Source organism: Cupressus sempervirens, chromosome 6 (assembly GCF_028749045.1).
Source record: "Cupressus sempervirens isolate cs-2001-9-10 chromosome 6, ASM2874904v1, whole genome shotgun sequence".
NCBI lineage: Eukaryota > Viridiplantae > Streptophyta > Pinopsida > Cupressales > Cupressaceae > Cupressus > Cupressus sempervirens.
In genome coordinates this window covers 39626615-39645457 of record NC_143123.1, presented here as the reverse complement: position 1 = coordinate 39645457, position 18843 = coordinate 39626615, and the positions used below count along the sequence as shown (strand labels likewise).

Below are 18843 nucleotides of genomic sequence, written 5' to 3'. Positions count from 1 at the left end.
GGGGTTTCGTCCTTAAGAAAGCCAATCGCATTTAAGCAACCAATTTCATCTTTCAGTATATTGATATATTTCATGGTGCAAATTCCAAGGAGGCCTGTTGCTTTTATAACCTCGATATGAGCGGGAATACAAACAACTAGGCAATGTGGGATAAAAACCATTTTTGTCATTTAGTCACTCAAGTTGCTTTTATTACAAAATGACTGCAAAAATCTGAATATTATGCTTGGTACGATAATCATTTCCAGATTGTTAAGTGTTTTCAATATATGAATGCTAATCATCATTCTTAGTTCGAAGTTACTTGTTATTTGTTATTTACTTGCATATATCTTCAAAAACACCTAAAAACTTGAAAATAAGAAAAAACCAAAAAGAAATAAAAAATCTATAAATTCTATTTGGAGGTACAAAATTCTGGTCAAAGTCTCAAATTTTGAAACAAACATCAATTTCCAAGGTCACCGAGATTGGGAATCTTTTTTACTGCAACACTATACAAGTCCAGAAGTTAAACACATACAAGTTGGAGAACAAATCAAATACTTTAATTCATCGTAAATCATAGGAGTCAACGCAGAATTTGGAAAGAAGTTTGTAGAACAAACATTGGCAAAGAAGATGACATCAGGAGATGTCAAGTATGATCATGTTGGAGTCTATGTCATGTTGTGCCCAAGACAAACAAGGAGATGTTGAGAAGGTTTCAACATTCAATAGAAGTAAACAATATAGTTTAAATAACGACATCAACAGTGAAAGTTCAACAATATTATAAAAGATGAAGACCTATCAAAATGCCTAATGTAAACCAATGAATGAAATAATACCTGTCTAAATCAAAACATCTAGGTATGGCATTGTTGGGCCTTTGAAGTTGCCGTAATCATGAGTTAGTATATAAAATAATGAAAAATTTAATTCAAACTATAGCACAAGGCACAGTAAAATGATGAATTGAATTGCGTGTACAAAGATGAAAATGAGAACGATGACTTATTAAGCACCAATTTAATATAGTCTTCAACGATTAAACTCAGTGGAACAATAAGTGATGTTATTGTATAAATGATAATCTGAAATAAATGGCGATTACCATTAATCAAGGTGCCATAAGAGATTGGTACGTATTTCTGTGAAACATAAAATACATTACCTTCCAATTTGGATATCGTATGCAATGTTAAATAGCAAGGAAGAAACCTAACAGAAAACATATTTATTCAATGTTTATGAACCATGTGCATATGTGTGGACTACCGTGTGTTGAACAAAAAGACAATAAAAAATAGATATCTGATTCCTAGGATCGATGAATTGTTGGATGAATTACATGGTGCGGTTTATTTTTCAAAATAAGATCTCCGTTCCGGATACCATCAGATTTGCAAGAGGGAAGAAGACGTAGAAAAGACGGTTTTTTGTTGTCACTACAGGCATTATGAGTTCTTGGTCATGCCATTCGGATTAATGAATGCACCTGCTACGTTCCAGTAATGCATGAATTGCATCTTCAACAAACAGTTGCGTAAGTACTTACTAGTTTTCTTTGATGATATCCTTATTTATAGCATTATGGGCATTATGAGTTCCTGATCATTGATGATGTAATTATAGGCATTATGAGTTCTTGGTCATGTTGTTCAGATTAACGAATGCACCTGCTATGTTCCAGTAATGCATGAACCGCATCTTCAACAAATAGTTGCGTAAGTACTTACTAGTATTCTTTGATGATATCCTTCCTTATTTATAGCATTACGGGCATTATGAGTTCCTGATCATTGATGATGTACTTACAGGCATTATGAGTTCCTAGTCATGTCATTCAGATTAACGAATGCACCTGCTACGTTCCAGTAATGCATGAATTGCATCTTCAACAAACAATTGCGTAAGTACTTACTAGTATTCTTTGATGATATCCTTATTTATAGCAAGACGTGGGAAGAACATTTGAAGCATCCGGATGAAGTCCTAAGGATCATGAAGGCTCAGTCCTTGTTCGCCAAGCAATCCAAGTGTGAATTTTGGATGACAGAAATATTGTACCTGGGGCATGTTGTCAATAAATATGGAGTACAGGTTCATCAGGAGAAGATTCAGGCTATCTTTGATTGCGCCCCCCCCCCCCCAAGAACTACTCTCCGAGTTGCGATGTTTTTTTGGATTGTGCAGTTATTATTGATGGTTTGCAAAAGGATTCTCTCAGCTCAATGCACCATTAACAGATCTGACAAAAAAAGGATCCTTCCAGTGGAATGAAAAGGCGCAACACACTTTTGATAAGTTGAAAGAAGTAATGAGCACTTGCCTCGTACTCGCCTTACCAGACTTCACTCAACCATTCATTCTAGAGTGTGATTCATCCAAAGAAGGCATTGGCGCAATACTGATGCAAGATAGACACCCCATAGCCTATGAGAGTCGGACGCATACACAAGTAGGGCGTTTATATTCCATTTATGAGAAAGAGATGTTACCCATCATACATGCACTGACCAAATTCCGATACTATCTAGTGGGTGCCAAGTTCTTCGTCCTTACTGATCATAATAGCTTGAGATATATTCTGGAGCAATTGGACTTGAATGAGAGGCAACAAAAATGGGTAAGCAAGGTTTAGGCTTTTGATTTTGACATAAGGGAAAGAACAATGTGGTTGTAGATGCCTTGTCCAGGAAACCCGCCATCTGTTTACTAACTCAGATCTCAACTAACTGGAAAGAGCATGTTCCTTCCCCTCATTACTGAGAGCGCCTAGTTTTTATTTCATATTGACTTTTACTAAACACTCTCCCTCTTTTATGAATAGCCCTAATTTTGCTAGATGTTCCCTATTTTGCGTTACTATATCTTCATTGACATGAATAGTAAGCAGAGCATCATAAGGCAACTTACTCAAATTTTGCTCATTTTGCTGCAACAGTCCCTCACAATTGTCCAATATTGCTTTTCCTTTGGTATCCTTTTTTTGGGTGTTGAGCATTTAGATTGGATCTTCCACTTGTTTAGATATCTAGTTATTTGAGGCCTCCACCTTTGAGATTTTTGTTTTCCTAAACCACTCATTCTTCCCTTTCTGGAAACCCCTCTCCTACTTTTCTCCTGCCACATTGTATTCCACCATCCTTTTGTGGGATACTTCGATGTCTAATTTTGTCGACTAACTCTTGGGATGATCCAATGAGGTTCCCAATAACTCCCTTTTTGCCTATTTTTCCTTTTGCCCTTATCCAATTGAGGAAACCAACCTTGCCTGCGATGGGAAGAATCAAGGTTTTTTCAAGCTTGATGGAGATAGTAAAGTTTAACGATCCATCGACCATTCTCAAAGACCCATTACAATCTATATCAATCTTTTTGTTGCGAGGAGAGATCATAAAACTCATTTGTATTTTGTCTTGCTCCTGTGTAATGTCCCCATTTTTGGGTCCTCTAACAATGCAGTTGTTATTAACATTTTGAGTTTTGTCAGCATGATTCAAGGGCTGTTTTAATATTTCTAATGAGCTCGAATGGTTTAGAGGATTTAAATGATGCTTTAAGATGTTATTTTTGGCTTTTGGTTTGGGTTCCAAGATTCTTGGTGGGAGCATCTATTTTTAGTAAGCCACCTAGACAAGATCATTCATTATATTTTATCATTGAGATCACTCATGTGCTGTCAGATTTTGATTTTGACGCGTTTTAGTAATTTTTGCTTGTCAAGTGTACTATTGGCTATAATTTCATTAAATTCACTAAGATCCTATTTTAAGGAAATTTTTTTACGAGACCCTTATTGTTCTAGCTTGTTGGAACTGGGATGAGAAGTTTAAAATTGTGGGCACATAAAATAGGAACCTTGTGTATCAAAGTATCATTATATTAATGTAAAATTCTTTTCTAGAGCAACAAGGGAGTTTAAACTAATAAAATAGCATAAAGTTTCTTTTGGAGGGATTTGAAAGAAGAAATAAAGTTTTTCTCTCAACATTGGAAAAAAAGGTAACCAAAGAAGGGAAAGGGGAAAAGAGATCCATTCTTAGCATTTGAGTTTTATACAACTTCTCGTCGAGAACTTTGGCTTTCATTTACAAGAAATTTGAGGATGGAAACCCTTGGAGATTCTTTGTGGTTTGGATGAAAAACCAAATCTTTCTTTGGTGTGAACTCTGTTAATGTTTTGTAGCTTTAGTCAAATTATTCTTATCGATGAAATCAAATGCTTAATCGGCCTATCGGCCTTAAGCATTCGATATCTATCCTCCACAACGTACAATTAGATTATTTTCTTTATATGCTAATTAAGTTTACTTGCTTTAATGGATTAATCTATGAAACATGATAATGAATTAATCATATGTATGTATTTAATAATGTATATTTATAAATTATTAAATACATACATATAATTATAATTATATTAATTATAGTTAATCATGTGTTAATTGATATTGAGTGTCGATCAGATTATGTATTTAAAGTAAATCAAAATTGATAGTGTATTAATAATAAAGCAAATCATAAATCGATAATTTGTATCAATTAGCTAATACATATACTATTGTTTAATCGACATGTTATTGAAGGCCGAAACAATAATTAGAGAGACATGCTCATGTAGAGTCATGTCTCTATGCAAACATGCTCTACTAGAAGTTTGTCTCCTTATATAATATATAGTGGTAATTGATACTTATGGAGATACAAAAAGTATTAAGTGCTGATGCAAGCATCTACAACCATAATAACGACAATGATATATATTAGTGAATCGATACTCATTGAGATCAATTACTTCATTGTAAACAATAGATCATATTTAAAGTAAACCTATTCTCTTAGATATTGATAGTATTGTCATTACATTCATGAATAAGAGATCAATATTATAGATAGATATTTTGTGAAAGCAGATTATACTTATTGTGAAGTGTACCATCTTAAATTGGACGCACTATAATTTAATGAAGGTTTAACACCTATTTAATACGAGATCATCAATCTTCTTATGTCTTTCATCCCTTCTTCCCTTTTCTATCCTTCCTCCTAGGCGGAATTGGGTTTAAACCTAATAGACTAAGTTGTCGATTTGGGTTCAAGGATGAATTTAGGTTGAGTTCGGGTTCGTGGGTTTGGGCAATTTTTTCCCCCCATTTGGGTTCATGAGTGTGTATATATATATATATATATATATATATATATATATATATATATATATGCAAAAAAAAGAGAAACATGCATAATTGTAAAACTAACTTGCTAAGTCATTTCATAGTATGAATATATCAATGTTACTTGATCATTGATCAATGCCAAATGTCAAAGATGAGCATTAAATACTCAATCATTAATCGATGTCCATGATTGTAAAGAAAATCATACATCAAATTACTAAATTGCAAAATGAAGTTTCAAAACATAAGCTATTTCATCAAATTGATAGATAATAAGGTATGAAACATAATGATAAGTGACAAATGTTTAATAGTTTATCAATGATCATAGACTCGTAGTATCAAAGATGCATATGCCCTTCAAGGGTCAAATGGGTCATCAAAAAATGAGGGATCAATGGCTTCATCCCCAACTATATCTACATCCTCATCATTGGAACCCAGACCGGTTCCACTAGCCTTAGATGCTATCACATCCTCCTCATCCTCCTCAACATCTAGCAAGGCAATTCTAGGTAGGTCTTGGACGGTCATATCCAAGTCAGCAGTATCGGGTAATACATCAGACAACTTCTCTGGCCCCTTCCTTAGATTTTGGATCCTTCTATGACAGGAGGCGCTTGTTGTTGTAAATAAATACCATGTCCTCTTCTTTTTTGGAACCCAACCGGTTATGCTTCATTGAGTGGATAAAGGAGTATGTACTCCAATTCCGCTCAGAAGCAGAAGAGCTCGCAACCTAGAGAGACAACCAACAAAATTAAAAAAATTAGAAATTGTAAATTATAATACAATGGGAATTTAAGAGTGCTAATTCTACAAGCTAAATGGCCATAAATTTAAAAAAAAAAAAACTTAGATAATCACTTGTGATGGGATCTTAATGGCAAGAGATTGGAGGTACATGTAACCTTACCCATGTAAGTATTACCATCCAATGGCATCCATTCTACTTTGGTCATTGATTGCATCAAGGTCTGCATTTTTTCCTGAGACAAAGTCTGCAAACTCTCTTCTAACATATGGTGCCACTCTACCGGTAATAGAAAGTATCTCAAGACTATAATACTTGGGAGAAAGTGCATATGCTAGGAGGTTTAAAGGTGTAGTCATCTTGTTCCAATGATGTAGAACAATTTTCTCCACCTTTTAGCAAAAGGTTTCTTCAGGATCCCGCTCTCTGCTCTGAATGACCTGGGATGTCAAATGATGTTCATGTAAGTCATCTTGATGTAGTTTTAATTAAAATTAAAATCAAAATCTCTCAATAAACAAAGATAAAGTATTGTATAAAAATTTAAACTTACCATTTTCACTCTCTCTAGTATGGAGTCCATGGCATCATATATGACCCCCAAGCAAAGCTCATCAGTGTCGGCAAACCAAAGCATAGACATGATGGGCTTGGTGAATTTTAATACATATTCCACCTTATTCTAAAAAACATCACTCAAGATCATAGCCTTTACATTTTTAGCCCTTGTTGTATCGGATTGCTTCCATCCACCCCATTGGTTGCTAATAATCATTTGGGACAATGCTTCTTTCACCTTCACAAGTCATCTAAGGATGATTGTGTGTGAAACAAATCTTGTTTCAGCAACCTATTACCATGTTAATTCAAATTGTAAGTTAATGACACATTTCAAATATGTAAACAACACAAAAAACGTTTTATTCAATTATGTAAAGTATGACATAAAATGATAAATTAAACTAAATAAAGTTCAACATTTACCTTCAATAATTCCAAGTGGGAAAAAGTTCTGAAAATTGCTTGTGACATATGGTAGTTTTTCACAAACATTTGGATCTCCTCTCTCCTCATACATTTTTTTCACCCATTTAATTTGTGTGCCAATTGCTTTCATCACCAAGTTCAAGGATTGGACGATGCATGTGTCCAAGAGATATAATCATATAGTACTTCTACCAAAACACCTGCAGCCCTACAAACTTTAGCATTGTTCATTATTACTTGGACAACATTGTCAACTCCCATGGACTCTATGGATTCAATGAGAAGCCGGGTAATAAAATCTGCATCCTTTACCCGCCCTTCACAATCAACTACCCTAAAAAACATTGGCCCCTTGGGGGAGACAACAATCACATTTATTAATGGATGGTTTTTGCAATCTTTCCATCCATCAGAGACGATACTCACCCCCGTTTGGAACCAATAATCACTTATTGGTTTGAGGAGGGTTTCTACATTCTTTCTCTCATTATGCAATATGGTGGTTCTCAACTTTTCATATCCAGGGCCTCGGTAACCATGAGGTGCTTCATTTATTGCTTCTGCTATCTCTCTGCAATAAGGTGATCTCACTAGAGTGAATGGAACACCATTCGTAAAGAGGCAATGCCCAACCTTTATGTCAGCAATTTCTCTCAATTCATTTTGAAATGCCCTATCTAATGGGCCTCCCTTGTGGGATGGGGGTGTTTCTATTTCTTCTTCATCCGTAGAAGTGGTAGTTAGGAAGGGATGTTGTGGTTGTTTGAGAGGGTGTTGTTGGTGGTGTGTGCTTTGTTCTTTTTTTTTTACCCTTTGACACTAACCTATAAACCTCTTGTTGTTCTTTCAACATGCCTACTATTTGAGAAACCAACAACCCCTTCCTACCTCCATCTGAGGGCCCCTCACACATGCTAATCCCTTGACCAATAGGGTCTATGTAATATGAGCTTCTATATTGAGTTTGGCAAAAGTTGCATTTCTATGTATACCCTCCCCCTCCAACACATTGTTCAATTCTTGTTGTGTACTTCCATGAAGGAGAACTTTTATCAATTTTAAATCTTTGGGATCCCTCCCCACGCACTGAACTTTGACTACTCATTCTTCCAATCTATAACAAAAATAAAATAAAAAATTTCAGAACTTAAACAAAAACATGCTCAAATTTAGAACAATAAAAAAAAGAAAAAACAAACTATCAAAGAAGAAAAGGGAAGGATCAAATTAATAAAACATATGAGAGATTAGATGAATACAATGTTTCTTATAAGCTTCTTTTAGGGTTGCAAACAAAAAAACATTAAAATTTTGTTATTTTTATGTTATTAACTTCACTTTTTTGGCTCCACAAGCCTTGGTTCCGCGTGGGTCCACCCGGGTTCGCTTGGATTCACTTGGGTTTATGGTGAGTCTAGGTAGGGTCCTTGTTGGGGACAATGGGTCCTTGCCCAGACCCGGGCTCGAATTCGGACCTGAACCCAAGCTCCAAGGTCCGAACCTAACTTCCTAGCTAATAGATGCTCTTTTAAGCTCCTACTTTCATAGCGTTAAGCTTGAGGTAGGATCTATTCCTCCTAGTTCCTCCCTTCCTTTCATCTATCCACTTGGAATCTATTCCTTGCACTGTAGTGGCTATATCTTGAACTCTATACCTGATTTTGGAGCTCTGGGACATGTTTGGGATCCCAGAGGTCTCAGGACCTGGTTGTCAGGGCCGTAGTGCGCCCTGATTGGAACCTATTTTGGGTCTCCTATTTGGGTCTCGCGTTTGGAAGCATTTAGGGTGTTAATTCCTATGTGGGTCTGCCTGCGAGAGTTAGTCAATTTCTAGCTCTATATAAACCCTTTCATTTGCTCCATTTCTCATCGATCAACATGACAAGCAAGCACTCTAAAATCCAATTTTCAAATTCTCAAGCATTATTCAAGCATCCAAGGCATTCAAGCTTTCCTTCATTGAAGACCAAGTATTTATGCATTCAAGCCATTGAAGGAGTTTATGCTAGATCTTCTATTGCATTTTCAACATTCAAGATCTCCCTTCACACATTCAAGGTCCTTTATTGTATCTTGTACATTCATCCTCTCAAGATCTACATTCATCTTACAAGGCGGATCTCAAGCACATGCATTCATGAAGGTTTTGGTTTCACTTTGATTTCCTTTCTAGGATTTTGAGGTTGAGTCAAAGCTATTACATTTACATCCTTAATTACATTCTAAATTCAAGAGCACATTTATAGATTTGCAGTGCTTCATGTTAGATCTATCACTACTACTTTCTTGCATTCTATTTCAATTATTTCAATTGAAGGTTTGTTCCTAAACTAGGGTTTGACCGCTCCCCCCCACCCCACCCCACCCCACCCAACAACAACAAGAAGCAAACAATCTCTTGGTTGTGCAGGTTTTGGATCTTGAATTAACGAACAAGTTATGGATTTGGATACCCTTTTTGGCCTTCTTCAGAGTTGCGAAATCAGAATCAGTGTTGCACACAGTACCGGGGCGCACTGAACACTTGATGATTCATTATTTTGCCCCTGAAGATCCAATTTGCCTGTGACAAATTGCCGAAAGATTTCTGGGTTTCGTCTGCCTCATAGATTTCGGCCTAGATCTCAGGTTACAACTTTTGACATCATTAGGTAACAGATTTTTTAGGTTTGTATCTTACAAGGTATATCATCTTCTCCTTTCTATTTCTATACTTTCCATTACAACATTACTTCATTTATCCTTTCATTTAAATCCTCTCAAGGTGGGGGTGAGAGGGAAATAAATCTGAGTTATTCGTTCTTCCTTACATTAGATTTTGGATTGATACTTCCCTTGTTGTCAATCCAATCTAATCAAAAGAGGTGGATCTCAGTCTTCCCCCTTTTACTTATGTGCGGTGGGATTGCTTCCATTTTCCCACCATACACAAAGTCCACAATATATTTTAAATTATAGTGAATTGATATCATATTGAATATAGCAATAAAGAGTTGGAGACTAAGATTAAAATTTAAAATACCATACATTCAAATCTGATATAACTTTAACATGGTATCACAGCCAAAGGAAGACTAATCAGATTTGAAACAAAAGGCTATCTAACTATAATTTGATTTCTTAGAAATACATATTCATTCTTCAAATGGCAAATGGTATTAGGTTCGAGGATCATCTTGAAAGAACCTCCAACTTTGTCTCATGGAAATTCGGAATCATGCTCACCTTAAGAGAATATGAATTAGAAGCATCTGTAGAAAAGGATATGGCTATACCAAATGAAGATAGCAAGAAATGCCAGTGGATAAAGAACAACAAAAGAACAACAACAAGGCCATGAAGCTATTGGTGGATGTAGTTAAAGATCACATTGTTCCAAATATCTCCAAATTGGATACAACATGCAAAATTTTTCAACATTAGAAAGAACTTGTGAGATAAACAACACAAGCAGGGCTGTGTCACTAAAACAAAAGCTTCATCATGTGAAAATGAAGAAAGGAGAATCAATCACGTCATACTTTATGAGGATCGCAGAATTGAGGGGCTAACTTTGTTGGCGTCGAATGGATTACTAGCCTGATTGGAACTATTTATACAAGGGATTAGTGCTTGATCAAAACTCTCAAAATTTGACCGGTCGAAGATAGACTATATTCAAGAGGAATCTAGGCTAATCAAAACGAGGGTTAGTCAAAGCTTTGCAAATGAAAACATCCATGTACTAAACTCTCATTCTCACAAAAGGGGTAAGAAAAAGAGCTTCAAGAGGAAGACACTCATCCAAAAGAAAGAGGGCTATGACCAAAGTGCAATGCTTCAGATGTGATCAGTGTGGACATTATGCCATAAAGTGCGAAGATAGGCCAAGACCTTGAGCCATTATTGCGAAAGTTGGTAAGGCAGGGTTAGAGAATGATTCAAAGAAACTGGTGCTCTACTCAGCCCAATCAAGGAAAGTATCAACTAGTCTAAATACCTAGGTGATTGATAGTGGGACATCACGTCACCTTACAGGATTCAACGAAATTAATATTTTAGTAGAAAACTCTAAGGATGAAATAGCTTTTGGGGACTACTCAAACTATTATGTGAATGGAATTGGAAATTTCACTACAAAACTTAAATCAAGCATTTCTCTTCAATTTGCATGTGTTTTATATGTTCTAGGAATAAAGAGGAATATAGTCTCCATTTCAGCTCTTGAAGATAAAGGGTATAAGATTACCTTTATAGAAGTTAAGGTCTTGGCATGGCCAAAGAACTCAACCATGAAGAAGGCTCACACTATTGGAGTGAGACATGGGTGTCTCTACAAACTTTGTACTTCACCTTCTCAAGCCCTAATACATGAGTCAACAAGTACATGTGAGATTTGGCACAAGAGGTTAGGACATATCCATTTTTGAGCTCTCTCTTCAATCGAAAAAATGGTAATAGGTCTACCAAAGCTTAAGAAAGATCATGAATGAACATGCAAAGGATGCACCTTAAGGAAAAACACAAAAGGTACTTTTCACACTAGAGAAAGAAAATCTAAAAATGTACTAGAAATTATTCATTCTGATTTATGTGGACCCATGTATGTAACCTCTATAGGAGGATTTCTATAATTATGTTATTTTTGTAGATGAGTTCTATAGGAAGACATGAATATACATTTTTAAATGTAAAGAGTGAGAAATAAATCCTTTTAAGAATTCAAGGCTCTAGTAGAAAATATATCAGGTTAGAGAATTAAAATACTGAGAATAGATAATGGGGAGGGGTGATATACTTCAGACAACTTTAAAAACTTCTGTATCAATGTTAGGATGAAGAGGGAATACATAGTTCTTATAACCCTCAACAAATTAGGGTAGTAGAAAGGAAGAATAGAACTATTGTTGAAGTTTCTAGGGCTATGATATATGATCAAAATGTAGAAACCTCGTTTTGGACTGAAGCTTCTATTACTGTTGTGTGTATACAAAATAGATGTCCTCACTCCCTCGTAGATTTCAAAAAACCCCGTAGAAGTATTCTTTGAAGTTGAACCTAACATAAGTCACCTAAGAATCTTTGGTTGTCTAATCTATATTCATGTACCCAAAGGGAAAAAAATCCATATTAGAACCCTCAAGCAGAAAGGACATATTCATAGGATATAGTGAAACATCTAAAGGCTATAAGATCTAAATACTTGGACAAAGACAAATTGAATTAAATAGAGATGTCATATATGAGGAAGACATTGCTTTCAAAAAATCCAAAAGCACTCATGAGATAGAAGACCAAGAATCTCCTCTAAATATGGAAGAGGATCATACTCCTAAGATTCAGAGGGAGACTCATGAAGACAAAAGTCAAAATGAATTCATGGATCCTACTAATGAATCTAGAGACTTTAATGAGAATCAAAAGAGGTCACATGGGCAAGACAGATGACTCAAGAAGCTAAGAACTATACAACACTAGAAGGGACCTTCAAGAAGAGCAAAAGATCAAATTAGAGCCTTCTAGTGTTGAGGAAGGCATCAAAATTCAAGTATGGAAGGATGCTATGACAGAAGAGTATCGATACATTAATAAGCATGATGTTTGGGGCATTATACCTAGGCCTAAAGATGAGTCAGAAGTTTCTTGAAAGTGGCTCTTCAAAATCAAGCATTCTACAGATGACACTACTAAGAAATACAAAGCAACATTTGTGGCTAGAGGTTTCTCTCAAAAGGAAGGGATTGACTATGAAGGGACATTTTGCCTAATCGTTAGATATACTTTTGTCAGAGCTATCATTGCCATTGCTACATCTAAACGATGGAAGATTCATTGGATGGATGTAAAGGCAACCTTCCTAAATGGGGTAATAGAAGAAGAAGGACACTTAGAGCAACCCAAAGGGTTTTCCATACATGGAAATGGTTCGCATTTATGCAAATTGAAGAAAGCATTATATAGGCTCAAATAGGCTCCTCAAGCCTAGTATGAAAGAATAGATAAATATCTTTTGGGTTTAGACCTGTTCAAGAATGACGTCGATCCAAATTTGTACTTCAAGGTAATTAATGGTGAAATATTGATTCTCATTTTATATGTTGATGACTTACTGATAATAGGTGAAGATCATCTAATCACCAAATGTAAACAAGATGTTGCATCATAGTTTGATATGAAGGACTTCGGTCCTTTACATTATTTTCTCGGTTTAGAAGTTTGACAATGAGCTGATAGCATTATCCTAAATCAAGGTAAGTACACTATTCATACTCTGAAAAGGTTTGTAATGATGGAGTGTAAGCCCACACTACCCCTATGGTAACAAATTTGCACAAGTTAAAAGAAGCAGCTGTAGATTCAAAATTTGTTGATCCCACTTTATACAGGTAGATGAATGGGTCTTTGATGTATTTGGTCAACACTAGACCAGACATTTATTTTGTAAATGCAGTTAGTCAATTCATGTTCGAACCAAAGTAGATACTTTGGTTGTAGCAAAGCATATTCTGAGATATTTGCATGGCACTATTGGGTATGGTCTCAATTACATCAATGTAGAAATATACTGGTTCAGATTGGGTTGGAAGTCTGGTAGATATAACGAGCACATCAGGGTGCTACTTTAGCTTAGGATCAGCTATGATCTCCTTAATTAGAAGGAAACAATCCTCAGCAGCACAAAGTTCTACAAAAGCTGAGTACTTGCAGACTCCATGGGAGCAAGGAAAGCAATATGGCTAAGAGAACTCCTTGTAGGATTGTTTGGTCAATCCTTGGATCCTGCTATCATCCATTGTGACAATCAGAGTTGTATAAAGCTTTCAGTGAATCGAGTGTTCCGTGACAGTTCAAAGCATATTGAGATGCCTTACCACTATGTTAGAGACATGGTTGAAAGGAATATGATTCAGTTGAAGTATGTTAGTACAGGTAAACAAACTGCAGACATTCTTGCCAAACCTCTATTGAAGATAAAGGTTGAGGGATAAACTTGGTATGGTTGAAAATGTAATTGAGATCAGGTCTAAAATTATTTAATTCAATTGTACTAATATTTCTAAAGATGCTTTGTGTAAATTCTTTTATCATGTGCGTCACTCCATGACTTCATGGACCCTATGAACATCCTTGAAAGGTGACGAATTTTCAAAGATGAACACTTGTATTTGTTTGATATTATAAAGTGACTTCACAATTATTAACATCACTATCATGATGGATATCATGAGACTTGATTTCATGGACGTGTCATGATGGTATCTGAGTAGAGATTATGGTTGATATGATGAAACTTAATATCAATGGATAACCATAATAGTTGAGATAATCATGGTGGATACCATGTGACGTAATATTCAGAGAATATTTGCTACTGTTATCAGTCATCTTTGTCATCATTTTAGACAGTCGTACCTTCTTCTGAATATTGGACTACTATCTTTTCTTTGGGATATGCATGTGTCCATTTTGATTTGTAATAACCTTCAAATCTCAGACGTTAGTCTACTGTCGTAATTATATCAAGCCTATATTAGGTCTGACCTGATGCTAATAAAGTGAACTTAAATTGAGAAACTTGATGTTTATGGTTTAAGCATTTAGTACTTGCATTTATACATGTCTATTGTTGGGTATTGAAAACAAAATAAGAAATCAAAAATCAGACCTTGCATGCAGAGTATTTGACAAAATGTCAAACATCCAAAATTGAAAAAAAAAAATCAGAATCCGCAGGGGTTATTACATCCCGAGCTGGATCTGCCATACGCCTGCTATCTGTTATTGATTCTCATTCTGAAAGTGTCCATTGGTATCTCATGGTCCACTTCTTTCCCCCACTTTTCTGTCTTCTGTCTGTTACCTTGCCAAGCTTGTTTGGTGTAGTATTCTCCATCATGACCTTGTTGTCGCCGCTGCTCACAGCTTCCACAATACTCCCCCACTCCTGCCTTCACCTAAAAAAATGCTCGGCATTTTATAATGTTGAAAGAGTCACTTACGTTGTGAAATATTATATCCAATTAAGGGGCTTATTCCCACTGTGGTGGACGGGAGATAGTGGTGCGCTCGATGCCCCTCTATATACGTAGTACGATAAATTCATATCACATTTGTATAGGGAATAAATAGAAGGATTTTTTATGTGGTTATATATAAATCATATATATTTATAAGAAATGAGAGATTGTGGTGGCTTGATCTCAGATTTTTCATTAATACGTTGGGAAGGATAGGTTGGTTTGTATAGCGAGAGGCAAGTAATTCCATCACAATTTAGGTGACTCTCAAAGGTGGTATTGATGGATGTTCATGAAACCCTTGGGCTAAGTGGTGATATTGACAGATGTTCATGCAACCCTTGGGCTTTATTATGGAGATGGTTTCAAGTGCTCAACAATAGTAATACCCCATCCTCCATTAGGGTTAGGAAAGAGATAAAGGGTTAGATTTATATGTAATGATTATGGATTAAAATTTTGAGCAAATTAACTCTCAACTTAATAAAGACATAATATTGCATAATAATGTTGAATAATGCATGTTAACCAGACTGTCCTTAGAAGCAGATATTACAGTTAAATATGGCACTCCATTTTTCTAACTTCTTTTTACACTTGGCACCTTATTCTATTTTTGTAGCGCTTAAGTTTCTCTGCAGACTCTAATTGAATCCCTAGGAACTTGAGTGATCAGACTCAGAAATGAAATGCAAAAACGGTTTTGGTGGTCCTTATCTTCCTTGGCTTGTTTTTTTATATGCAAGCTTTTACTTATCAAAACAATTTTAACTTTAAAGACAATCTTAAAGGTTAATAAATGCCATGAATAAATAATAATGCTTCAAGAAATTTAGGGTTGACAACCCCTAATGGCTGTGTTGCTGCTGCTCTAGTTGGGATGCTTATACAGCGCCCTCATTGGTTGGTGTGGATTGGTGATAATGCTGTTTGTTAAATTGGTACAGAAGGGCTCTAGTTTTGGCCGTGCAGATAAGACTATGGATAGAATGTAATGCTCTTTGGAGTCCATTGGACTTAAGCCACCATGGTTTGATGCTTGTGTCCTCTTCTTTAGTACATATGGTCCTTGTAGCTGTCTTAGTGCCTGCTTGTGCTACTGGTCTTGATCTTCTCTTTTGTGGGAATTTTTGTATTTTTTGTCAGTTTCTAGACTTGTGCTGATGCTCATTATTGCTGTTTCTCAGCTGATTGTGGCTTCTATGTTTTATCTCTTATCTGATTAACTCATGAAAAATGGTGTGACCCTTATTATTTAAAAAATTTACACTGTAGTGTTGATGAATTTTATGGTTCTGACTATTGGGTATTGAAAGTTCGTTATAAATTGCTAACCTCTTCTTTATGCCTTCTTTTGGCAGTGTATTGGCTGCAAAAAATCTAGGTATGATAGCCCATGAAAATTTCTTGGACCATACATTTCTTGGTGACAGAAAAACTACCATTCGTCGATACTTGGCCTCTCAAGGATCAGGAATCATGGAGGAAGAGCCTCCTGAAACACTCAAGGAGCGCTATGGTGGTTAGGTTATTTTACAGTATTGTATTATAAGATCAGTTATAGCTTGATGTTAACTCCATTTCTTTGCAGATACATCTGATCAACATTAGCAGAAGTTTCCCGTTGAGAAAATTCCATAAATCTTTAGCTATTTTCAAATGCCTTAATGAACTAGTTATTAGTCCCTGCCTTGATAAGGCAGGGAACTAATGTTCCCAGATGAGGTCCATAATTAATTTTTGTGACCAAAGTCACTTTATTTCTAAAGTTTCAAAATGATTTATTTTAAAATTAATTTGTAGACATTAATTCTTAATTTGTGATTGGTTGAATCATATTTTTCTAGAGGTAAAATTAATTTACTGACTTCAAAAATTATGAGAAATTATATTCTAGAAACTTCCTCAGAATGATCGCCTTATTATCACTGCCTCAAATGCAGAGTGCCTGACCAAAGTCAAACTTTTCCTCAAAGTTTTCCCTTCATTGCTGAATCTGGTTTTTTACTCCTGGTCTTCAGTCATGCCTTCCACATAGAGATCAACAGGAAGGAGAGGTTGTCTGATCAGTTGTTGCAACAATGTTGGTTCAAAATTTTCTTTTCATATCACAAAATTAATTCATCCGTCCACCGAATCTGTGCTTTGCCCAGAAAATATATATGAAGGCTCTTCTCAATATTGCATTCTTGTTGAAGGAAATAAAAAGAAGCAATTATTTAAATCAACATGTTCTACTGCAGCAACGTTGAGACATGATCAGAAAAAATACCACAGTCCAAAGCAAAATTTTCCAAAATCCAGATGGATAGCCCAACATAGACCCAAAAGATGGTTCTTGATACAGGCAGCCAGTTCTCATGGCTGCAATGCACACAGTCCTTCAATTTGAACCTACTTCTCTCCTCCACCTACACTCCAATCCCCTTCTCTTCCCCAACTGCAATGCAAATGGCTTCCACCAATTCGTTTACTCTTAGGCAAACCATACCTCAGTCCAGCGCAATCTCAGAAAAGACACCATTATTCTCTCCACTCTCAAAATCCTCAATTTCATATACCCCCTCTTGCTTGTTCCCCCGAATTAATGGGCCTCAGCCAATGTGATCTCTCCCTCATTTCAGAGATTTCACAGCCCAAATGCACAAGATCCAAATTCCCTGGGCGTTCTCTTGTTGGGCAATTCGCCATTTTCAAACTCATGGCATCTTCACTACAGTCCCCTGTACACCATTTCAATGAATCAAGGTCAGACAAATCCGGGTTGGCATTCTGAAATCAGTGTTGTTGTTGGATCATACTAGCAACAGCCAAACGACCATCGATTCGAGCACCCAATATGCTTCTCGGTGCCACCTATTCGCCACTCAGGGAAGAATTTGTGCAACAGAATTAGTGGATTTTGAACCAGAGTCTCAGCAAAGAATTTGTGGATCAGAAACGTGCAATAGAGAACCCTGGTACCTTGGCCATGTGGAACATCAACATCCACGTACCTATCAGTCATGTTGTCACACAAAAAAATCAGAATGTCTGGTTTTCTATAGATGTTTGTGGAACATCAATATACAAACATTACAAAATAGTGAATTCAAAATCAGTAGGTACTTGATTTAATAGTTGGAAATATGAGATTTTTTTATGGAGACTAGTGCTATTTGTCAGCCGGAGACTAATTTAGTAATAGCAAAAGAAAATATTGAATAAAAAATATATACTTGAATATTATAGTTATAATTTTAAATTTTTTTTAAATTCAAAATTAATGCATACAAATGTTTTCCAAAAAAATTGTGTATAATTCTGAAACTGAAGTTTAAAATGAAATGTTAACATTTAATGTTATTCGTGCATTTAACAATTTGGATGTAAGTATTTTAATATTTTAAATGATTTACAAATACAACTTGATTAAGTGAATATATAAATTAAAACTATTTTTATTTTAAGTTTACATTTAAAATTATTAAATAAATTAAAGTACACGTGCTTACATTTTTTTTCTTATTTTTAGAAAGAAAAAATTATATTTTAGATTATTATTTTAATAGAAAATTCATACTATATACATTTGAACTCTATTTATGGTATATACACACTTGTTTTAATTAGATATATAAAAGTTTAATTTAATTTTATTTTTAAATCTTATCTATCTATTTGCAAGTCTCATTCATAGCTTGATCTTTAATCGAATCAAACTTGCTCATTCATATTTAGATTGGTAAACTTGTTACGTGAATCTATGTATCTATAATTAATTTTTCTTTCAAAATATGTTTTACGCTCTTTCAAAAGGCAGGAATTCAAGCTCAAACGAGCTCTTGTTTCTATTGTGATTACTTTGTGTGTTTTCCTTTCTCCAATTCTATAAATATAAATTATTAATAAAAGTGTTAAACTTGAGATGATGGAGAAAGTAATCGAATACAAATAATTTTCT

At 35.3% G+C, this 18843-nt stretch overlaps 1 protein-coding gene across 7 annotated transcripts in view; it reads left to right on the top strand.

Annotated features, from left to right (window-relative positions):
- LOC149551007 (uncharacterized) overlaps positions 1-16692 on the top strand; it is a 127396-nt gene extending 110704 nt beyond the window's left edge. For 4 of the 7 annotated variants that reach the window (XM_089786559.1, XM_089786564.1, XM_089786560.1 and 1 more), the window contains one exon: positions 16262-16692. In XM_089786559.1, the coding sequence (XP_089642685.1) occupies positions 16262-16427 (166 nt within the window). In that variant the 3' untranslated portion in view covers positions 16428-16692. The remainder of the gene's footprint in view (positions 1-16261) is intronic. The other 3 variants (XM_089786565.1, XM_089786562.1, XM_089786566.1) reach the window with 2 other exon arrangements.
- The last annotated feature ends 2151 nt before the right edge of the window (positions 16693-18843 follow it).